At 40.5% G+C, this 10272-nt stretch overlaps 1 protein-coding gene across 1 annotated transcript; it reads right to left on the bottom strand.

The window, feature by feature from the left end:
* Positions 1-4281: 4281 nt before the first annotated feature.
* Positions 4282-7615, bottom strand: CXCR4 (C-X-C motif chemokine receptor 4). Its single transcript, XM_082484250.1, has 2 exons — positions 7526-7615; positions 4282-5850 (listed from the first exon to the last, which is right to left on the bottom strand). Exons 1-2 carry the CDS (start codon positions 7562-7564, stop codon positions 4789-4791), a joined length of 1101 nt encoding a protein of 366 aa, XP_082340376.1. The 5' UTR covers positions 7565-7615; the 3' UTR covers positions 4282-4788.
* Between the last annotated feature and the right edge of the window lie 2657 nt (positions 7616-10272).

Genomic DNA, 10272 nt, shown 5'->3' with positions numbered 1-10272 from the left:
TCTTCATTTGTAATTGATTTGAGCTATAAGATTATACATTTTAGGAAGCATAATTCTTTAGGTTCCCTGCTGTCTCTGAATTCAGTGGGAGTTTGTCACTGAAGCCACCTGTGCTTTTAAGAAAATAGTAATATTAATCAATAATTACTACATCTGTAATGAAATCTTCATCTCCTCTGATGTCAGTCATAGCTGTGCTGGAGCCTGGGTCACTTGTATCAACCATTGAAAATGGTGCTTGTAATCTACATTGTTATATATGTAGATATAGGTACATTAAAAATATATAAAAATAAACACAAAGTATGCTTATAATCACCTGCTATTAAAATATGTTTTCAAACCCAGTAAGCATAGCATTGTTTTACTGTATGTCCTGTTAGAACTAGAATGGTGGGAAGATAGTAACAAGAGTTAATGTTAAAACAAATGATCTTTAAACTTCATCCTGTTAAAGCTTAAAGATTTTCAGAAAAAAAAAGAGTGACAGAAAATTTGTTGTACAAAAAGAAAAGATTTTAAGAAATCTGTGCCTTCTTTACAAGAAATAATCCCAGTGCTCATGTAATTTCAATTGACACGTGATTTATGGCTGTGAAAAGGAGTCTGTATAGCTCTTTCAAAACATAAAGTGAGGGAGTGGCATCCTTTGAGCAAAAACTCTGGTGCCCTATCTGCTTAAGTGTTTCCTAAGTTTCAGCACTATGAGAATATGAGAATACTCCATTGTTAGGGGATTTTGGAGGCATGCCTGGATCAAGGAAGTACTTCCTCGTCATGCTGTTTCCTTTCCCAAACAATATAAAAAATGGCCTTTTCAACCAAACATCTAGAGGTGGTCACTTTGTACATTGTCCAACTAGAGCTCAACCATCACAAGATAAACCATTCATTTGTATGAATGGCTCCATGTTATTACTGCTACTTCCTTTTTATTTTCATGGTGATTTTGTTTTGATTTATGTATATGCATAGAAGTTGAACCGCCTGTATAATGATTGTGTCATAAGACTAGCCAAGAAAAAACAAGAAACTCCTTTACTCGCTGACCTCTACAGCCTGCACACATTAGCCCTGACACCTTCACTACCAACACTCATCTTTTCACGTTGTCCTCTAACATGGACTCTGTACAACCTGGTTAGACAGAGTAAAAATATACCATACAAATAATGGATTATAGTGTAATTTTGTCCCGCTGCTTTAAGTATTCTAACTTTACTTCCAAACAACATTTCAGAGGAAGCAAAAGTAAGTTCATTTATGTGTTCTGTTCTTGGTTTAGCCTTGCATGATCCAAAGGATTTCTAACTAATCTTAAGCACTCAAAATGTGTGCATTATAGTATTAGGTGAATATCCGTGTTTTAGTCCAACATTGCTGTTAGCACATTGTAACAACCATGGCAAAATACTTAGTGCCTCAATTCTGTGGAAAGAGTCTTTGTAAATACATTATAACATATTTAACATCTCTGTAAATATATCATAAATCCTTTAAATTACCATATAACATTTTAACTGGTTTGTAACCAATACTCACCACTAGTCATGTTTGTTTTCTGTTCTGTATCTTGAGTTGCATATTTAAAATTACGTGGGCACAGCTATGATTTTATGACATCCAGAAAATGCTTAGAGTATGCATTGTGAATGTCCTGAAGAATGTTGTTATATTATTCCTAGAGAGGAATAGTATGGGAAAAAACCTTGGAAAATCTCTTTGAAATCTTTGGAATATTCTTGATGTATGTGGACTTGTCCAATGTATAAATAACAAAATTAGGTCTATTCACCTTTGTCACTGAATTTACACTTTGAGAAATGCATTTACTGGGGCTACTTTTGATGCACAAAATGGAAAAGTCACACCCTCAACAAAAATCAGCTTAAAGGTGATTTTATTTTAAAAGGTAATAAATTCATATTTATTACTAATATGGTGTATTTGGAATAGCTCAGTGGCTTTGAGAGAAATTTGCCTGATATGCTCTGACTTACTCAGAGGTAAAAGGACAGAACTGGATTCGTAATTTCTTACTGTGTTTCCTCATGACAACTTCGTTCAATCTGCAAATATTTGCTTTGTAAACAGTAAAAATAGATGTTATATTCATATTAAAGGATATATAAAGTTATTTTAAAGTAAATACATGTGGCTTTTTTGCTGGAGGAAAAGCACAATGATGTTGCAACTCCTTTTCAAGACATCCTTCTGTCCACAGTTTCACCAATTCTAATGAAAAGAATGACAGTTTTATAAAACTAATGTAGGTCTCATCCTTCTGGGGCATGGGTTATGTTTTAATTTTGCTAATTTATTTTCTACAGAAATGTGTTCTATTGTTTGTTTAAAGTGTCCTTTTAGTGGTCTTTGGCAGTAACATGGACTGTTGAGTTTGCTTTGTCTTGCACCCTCTTTCCTGCTAACTCTCTGCTTGAGGTAACAGTTGGCCGACTGTGAAGTATAATGGGAATAATCTAAGTTAATGCTAGAGGATTCTAAACATATCCTTAACAAATAAGCACCAATGTGTTGATAGCCAATAAGTATTTTGTAAGTGCAATTAAATCACAGTGATTGATTGGGCTGAGGCGGAAATCAGAATCATTTAGAACAACAAATTCTTCACGGGGAAACCCTCACTAAATTAAGAAAACACAGATGAACAACAAACCCAAACCATTTAAGAAGTTCTGCTCCTATACCAAATTTTCCTCATTTCTCAACTGTGTTAACAAGGAACAACTTGATGAAAGTGAGACCTTTTGTTTCTTGAGAATGCATCTTTTCTGTTGTTAATTTATGTTATCTTGAGTGAAGATATACATTAGAGTTGAACTGATCTAAAAGTTTAGTTGCTGAAAGAGGGAACCTGCTTCCTCTTCCTTTTATTTCACTTTTCTCTCCCTGTGCTTGGCTGCAGGTTACAGGGTCTTGCACTTTTTTAGTGCTTGTTGGATTCCTCATTGAGCTTATTCTATTCAGTAAATTGCTGGAAAATTAATATTTTTTTTTTTTTGCCAGGTTAGTTTTGTGCTGGTTCAGCAAACTGAATCAGTTCACCGTAGAATCAGATGACTACTGCCGTCATTGCAAGGGAAAAATTGTGTAGGATGTAGCCAAGGTTACAGCCTCCTGACTGGAGAGAAGGAGGGAAGTTCAAAACAGAAAGGTCTCATATGTATGAAAATATCTAAAATAAAACATGCAGTTTAATGTATAGTTTAACATAGTTGTACATGCTCCACAAAATCACTAGGGTGCTGTGCTTGTGAAAACACATTCTTTCTGGGTTATATCATCGAAATATCCATATTGCTTATTTCAGTTCTGTGTGACTAGTATGTATTGGTTATTTTTTTGCTTTTTTGACTTCTAAGCTGTTCATTATTTATAGATCAGTAACAGCTGTGTTTGGGGTTTTTTTTTAATGTAGGACATACAAATATTCTCAATAGCTCTGTCCTCTCAGGTATTTGTTACTTTTGAATACACTCTACTAACGTGAAGATATGACTGACTTAGATAAATACGATTTCAACATTAATTGTTGGAAATTCTATAGTCTGTCTAGTTCCTACTAAAAAAGGTTTTTAAAAGGAGCAGGTATACACTCTGGATTTTTAAAAAGAATGTTAAGAAGTTTATATTATGTTATCTTTAGAGAATCTGGATGTAGACTGGATAGAGAAAGCTCCATAGAGAAAAAACACTTCCACAGAGAAGATACACCAATAACTATTTCTAGTCCAAATGCAATGTCAAATAGCAAAATGGCTTTGATTCAACTACTTTTGATTACTATTAACATGTGAAACTAAATTTAGAAGAACAGAAAAAGGCAGAAGAAATGTAGGACTGGCTTTATATGCATAGCATAAAGGTTAGTCATGTGCAGTAATCTTAGTTTGACTCCCAAGAGGCAGTAAACATTAACAATTGCTTAAATAGATTGGCTTTCATTTGTAGGTATTTTGCCCTCAAAAAGTTCTTTGTTTAAAGTGATAGTTTAAGTCATTCTAAAGATAATGTTAACTGGAGTAAATGTATTCTGGTGAAACAAACAAATGACTTACAACTCACAGGTGTCAACTGAATAATCAATATGTACTGAAACTCATTTTCCTGCTTTTCATACAAGAGCCCAGCAATTTTCAAAGAAATTACTGTGCACTGAGAGTTGTAAATAAAAACATTGAGAAAAACATTTAACCAGGAATAAAAATACCACTCAAAATAACTTTTTGTCATATACTTTTATTTACCTTGAACAGAAAATTTTGCAAACCATCAATTACTGAGAATGGGGGAAAAAAACCTAGGATATAACAGAGGAGGCTTTGGTTATAAGTGCCATTTCTACAGCAGAGTTAAGCTATTGTAAACCAAACATCTTGTAGTAAGGTAAAAAAAATCCAGCCAAATTTTTTAAGAATTTAACAGCAACACTGAAAACATTTACATATAAACAAGAGAAATATTTTCTAAACTTTTGACAGTCACTTGCTACAATCCAGAAGTGTTTAGTTCACATATCTATACATACAGACAAGCACTAAAACTTTTGTGAACTAACCACTTGTCCACAGGACCTGCCTAGACAGTTTGTCATCAATAAGAAAGTTTTTTTATATAAATAAGTCAATTAAACTTCACAGAGACTAAAAGAAACAATATAAAATTCCAACTGTAAATAAATCTGTACATTATGGTCAGTCTTGTTTTTCTGAAATCTTGCGCAACTTTAAAGTGTCTATTTATAAAAAGTGATGCCAAGGAGCAGCGTTAGCTGGAATGGAAACTTGAAGACTCAGACTCTGTAGAAACAGAAGAATGTCCCCCACGTTTGCTTTTTGAAAGAATCTTGAGGCTCGATCCTCTGCTAACTGATGTCAAGGCATTTTGTGCCGATGTTTTGAATTTGGCACCCAGGAAGGCATACAGAATTGGATTCAGGCAACAGTGGAAGAATGCCAGGGCTTCGGTAATGGAGATCCATTTATGCACTATCGTCTCCAAGCTGCAACGATGTCTGATGACTCCTAGCAGGATGAATGTGTCGATGCTGATGCCGATATAATATGGCAGCCAGCAGGCAAAGAAGGCAAGGATGAGGATAACTGTAGTCTTCAAGGCTTTGCGCTTCTGGTGGCCTTTTGAATGTGACAGCTTAGATATTATAATGCAGTAGCATGTCAGGATAATTAGACCAGGCAAGACAAGTCCTACCAAGATGTGCTGAAATCTGAAAGAAATCAGCCAGTTTTCATGAGGGTACATGCGATCACATAGATACTTCCCCTCTACTTCACTAGTACTGGCAAATATTATATCGGGCACTGTCAAAAGCACAGCTGGTAGCCATACGCCTACATACACCACCTTCTCAGCCAACAGCTTTCGTGGTCGCTGGCTGTTGGTAGCATGGACTATTGCCAGGTAACGATCTAAGCTTATAAAGGCCAAAATCAAAACACTGCTATAGAGGTTGACTGTGTAGATGACATGAACTGCCTTACACAGAACGTTCCCAAAGTACCAGCTTATGGCCGCATCCACAGACCAGAATGGCAAGGTGATGACGAAAAGGAGGTCAGCCACAGAGAGGTGCAGCCTGTATTTATCAGTCATGCTTCTTTGTTTCTTCTGGTAGCCCATAACAACAATAACCAATCCATTGCCGATTATTCCTGTTAGGAAGATGATGGAGTAGATTGTTGGCAAGAAGATCCGGTTGAAATCGGCATTCTCGTGCTGAAAGCATGGCTCTCCGTAGTCTCCATAGTCACCTGAGCCAATCTCATCCGTGCCATTATCAGAAAATTCAATGATTAACCCAGAGGACAGCTAAAAAGTAAAAAATAAAAAAATCAGATGTTAGCTCTGCTGCAAAAGCTCACTCTATATGACAGTATGTTAAGAGTTGCTGAACAGTCTCCATCATCATGAATAGGGAAACTTTTTGAAAACCAGAGGGGAAAATACAATTTAAAAAAAAATATATAAAATATATAGCAAATAAGAACAAGTTAAAAAACTTCCTTTGTCCTTCTCTAAGGAGTAAAATCTCATAACTAAGGACAGGGAATGAAAGGGAAAAGAAAGATAATGGTGACTTGGTTATGAAATTTTACGAAAGGTAATGGTGACTCGGAATACGGTTGGTTCTGGACACTTCAGTGCTCTAATCGGCCACATACTACAAATGGAAGAGCCCAGAAGTGCTGGATGTGAGAGGTTACTCTGCACAGAATATTACCCATGACATTTAACTCTTACAACAGGGAGCTATAAAAAAAAATTACTTAGATGGAAAATCCGCTGCTCCAAAGTCCCTTCTCATTAAGGGGATGGGGTCAAGGAGAAATAGAGAAGGTACCCTTGGCTGATGTAATAAAGGATAAATAATAGGAAGAATTCCCTGCTGAGAAGCAATTGACAGCTCCACAGACAGAGACGAGGAGAAAAAAAAAACAACCCAAAGCCCATAAAAAAAAGAAAGGAAGAGGTGACCTGAAGCAGGGGAACTCAAACCCCATGGAGGGCCACCACGACCGGCCACGTTCCCCTCCCTTTGTTCCCCGCCCTCGGCGGCGGCGGGGCAGGGGTGAGGGTGGCCGTGCCGGGCTGTCGCCGGGCTGCCGAACTAAGTACAGCAGTGGAAAAAGGAAGCGAAATTTCTGGTGAGGGCATGAAAGCGCATCAGGAAACCACCAACGGTTTTTGGCCACCGCGCTCAAGAGCAATGCAGGCGGGCGAGTGCCACCTGGCAATGTACAATTGATTCCTCCGGTTTCCAGATTTTAGTTTCCATGCCCTCTGCACGGTGAACCCCTGACCTCCCCGCAGGACGCGCCCCGAGGGTCCCGCAGCACTTCGCACGCGGATGCACCGGCTTCACGCCGGCCTTCCCTGCGGATTAAAGTCGGAACTTGCCACAGATCTCCCGTTTTTTGGTCCCAACTACTCTCAAAACCCCCGCGGCAGAAGAGCAGCCCCCGCAGATCGGGACGCCACCGCGTTTCGGCCGGAGGGGCCGGCTGGGCGCTGCTCCGCTCCCCGCCGCTCCCGGCCCCACCGAGATTAGGACGGGCACCGGGGCAGAAGGATGCCATTCCCCGGAGTCAGTTCACTCCAGACTTCCTCGCTTGTTTCCTCCCACACCATTGCCGTGGCTCTCACTGCTCTACCGGCGTTTTTCAGCCCACAAAGGCGCCACATGTCACTGCAACTGACGGCCAAGCAGCAAAGCCCGAGGAAAGAAACGGGAGTCCAGCAGTGCCTGCAGCCCCAGCGAGGTCCCAAGCGCTGCAGCGGCGGCAAAGAGGCGTTTGCGCCCCGGAGACCCTCTCCCTTAGGCGGGCTGGGAGGCGGGAGGCGGCGCGGCGCCCGGCTCCGCGCCCCCCGCCTCGCCCCCGGCCCCGCTCCCGGGGGTCACCCCCGCCGAGGGCACCTTTGTTTGCAAACAGCGCGCACATGGGCAAGCGCGGCGGGGAGCGAGGGCTCGGCTCCCGGCACTTACATCCAGGCTGTCGAGGCTGTTGTCCATGCTCTGAGCCATCTAACGGTTCTGGGCTCTCGAGTTGTTGTTTGTTGTTTGTTGTTGTTGTTTTGATGATGATGATGATGATGATGATGATGATGATTGATGCCGCCGCCGCGCCTCTCCCAGCGCCGTCACCCCCAGCTGCACCAAACACACGCCCCGGCTCTTCTGGCGGGACGCGGCTCTTATAAGTTCCCCGGCTGCCCCCCCGCCCCCGGCTCCTCCCCGGCTGGTGTCACCGGGCTCCGGGCGGGCGCCTCGGACCGCTCTTTGTCTGCAGCGCCGGGGCATGGGAACTGCACTTGCCCGAAGTGCCCGCGGGGGCGTTGCTCCTCAGAGGGGCATTTGCCACCCTCTGATCGACGCGTTCATAAAAGCGAGGTTTTGAATTTCCCCTCAAGAAAATGCTTTGAAGTGTGTTGTCGGGCCCCGCGTTGCCATGGGTACCCCAGGCGAGCTCCGGGTGAAGTCACTGGTCCAGGAATCGTGATGGAGGAGGAAGAGGAGATGTCCTGCACACACTTCAAAATTTAGTCAACTCAGTCCTCAGAGTTGTCTCTCATCCCTGTTGAGGAGAGAGTGTACTGGGGGAGGCAGAAGTAAGGAGATGGTCCTTACTGAGGGATGAGAGGTTCTGCAGACCTTCCAGGGGCTGCAAGGTGAGTGGGCTGCAGGTTACCCGCTGATCTCCTCTGGCATCTGTGGTTTTGGGTGAGAAGTCTGATGAGAAGCTGCAGGTGCTCGGTCAGCATGTCTGAGATATGATGACGGTTCACTGTTCCAAAAAGCTTTGGAACATTACGAGACATGTGTTAAGGAAACAATAGAAATCAGGAAGAAAATAAAACATTGTCAAAATAATGGTGCTGCCAACTTCATTTAAAACCATGGATTTGCATGCTCAAAGTCTTGTCCTCAAAAAATAGCAAACAGTGATCTCTCTATTTGCCCACTAATATCAGGAATGCTGCTTGTCTTTCTCTTTAACCTCAAGCTTGGTAAATTATGCTTTTTGAATGTGAAGGGTGAATATTTTTAGAAATTATCTGTTTCCAGTAGTTGGATAATCTAAAGAAAAAAACCCTGAAACTGTAGGGTAAAAATAGCAATTCCGAAACAGGTTTGCCAGGGAAAACCAACCCAAATATAAAGAAAAATAAAACAGAATCAAGGATTTCCTTTACAGTTGTCTCTTGGGTCTCAGTACTGTTGATATTCATGCAGGTAAACTAATTTGCAGAAAAGATTTTGATTAGAATAGTGTGTTGTTGTCGTCCCCCCCAATTTCACAACTTATGCCATAGTGAGTGACTATATTAGGCATAACTGATTCAGTTATATAGATTTACTCTTTGCCATCGGGATTTGGACTGCGAAGAAGAAGAAGGGAGAAGGGCGTTCTTTATGTAATGACAATATGCTCGAATTACCCTGGTAGCCTCAAGGGATGACTAAAATGAAAGTTTGACAAAAGTTTTATTCTTAAATGCCCCAATTACCAGTTTACATACTCTGAGTTATCCACCAGTTTTAGATGCAAAGATTATTTTCAGGTGTTTGGCAAGAGTCACTCTCTTACTCTTCCCCTAAAAGCTCTACAACTCCTTCTCATGTACTACAGTGAGTATAAGTTTGGTTATGATTAATAACTTTCTCTATGATTAATATCTTTCTTTTTGTTAAAAACATGGTATGTAAGGTATGACCTATAATGTGATTCCTTACTTTAATTACATTGTAATTTGATAGTAATTCATATTTTGTTAGCAGGTCTGGAATATCACGTACAAGTTGCATTAAAAGCAAACTTTAATTGATTATAACTCAGGAGCAAGCAATCTTCAGAAAACTCAATATCTATTTTGAGTTTATATGCAGAAAAAATTGAGAGGATTACCATGCTAGAATTCTACAGAAATAAAAAATCTTCTACTGGATCCCCATGTTTAGATATTAATCCTAGTCTTATGTTACCATAATTCTACTCTGCTAAACATCTTTAAAACCAAGTGTGACAAATTATAATTATTGCTGTTCGTCCCTGATTTTCCATAGAACCTGTGATGCGTTCACTACTTTCTAGACATACAAATCAGAAAATATGTGCCCCAAGTAATCTGCAGCCCAGCGTTAGATGACCAGGAAGATAAATGAGCAGATGAGGGATTTTTATATATGGATGAGTAGGATCATGTCTATAGAATCATCTTTCATTTTTTGACTTACGGAGGATGCCCAGCTCTACAACCAGCAATTGCTGTGCAGTTTTCATTGAACAGCTCTCCAGCCTACTGAACTTGCAAACATGTGAACGAGATTTTCAGAAATATGCATATTGAACAGGTGCTAAAAAACTAATGGGGACACAGAGCTGCATATACGGGAGATGAACTTTCGGAAAAATTGGATCCTACCTTGCCAGAAAATCATATAGGTGACAGATGGATTTTTATGCCCCTCTCATAGGGGCACAGAAGATAAACACCGCTCCTTTTCTACGTATGCAGTGCTGGACATTAAAATGTGCTTGTAGTGCAGATGGCTTGTGGCAATGGTTGCAGATGAGCAAAAAAATATACATCTGTACATGAACTGTAGAGCTATTTGACAAATTTGAGTGTTGTTTCGTTGTTTATTGGGGTGGACAGCATGGAGTGTATTGATGTGGGGTGCTGATGCACAGAACTGCAAGTGTAATTACAGCCCAAGTAGGCAAGTGTTAT

Source organism: Vanellus vanellus (genome assembly GCF_965231255.1).
Source record: "Vanellus vanellus genome assembly, chromosome: 5".
NCBI lineage: Eukaryota > Metazoa > Chordata > Aves > Charadriiformes > Charadriidae > Vanellus > Vanellus vanellus.
Note: the sequence above shows the minus strand (reverse complement) of the source record. Positions and strands in the feature narration are given on the sequence as shown.

Bases quoted from the DNA above. Each gene is read 5' to 3' on its own strand.
- CXCR4 (XM_082484250.1), bottom strand. From the start codon at position 7,564: ATGGCTCAGAGCATGGACAACAGCCTCGACAGCCTGGAT. The intron at 5,851-7,525 runs GTAAGTGCCGGG...TTTACTTTTTAG, and splicing joins ACAGCCTCGACAGCCTGGAT to CTGTCCTCTGGGTTAATCAT.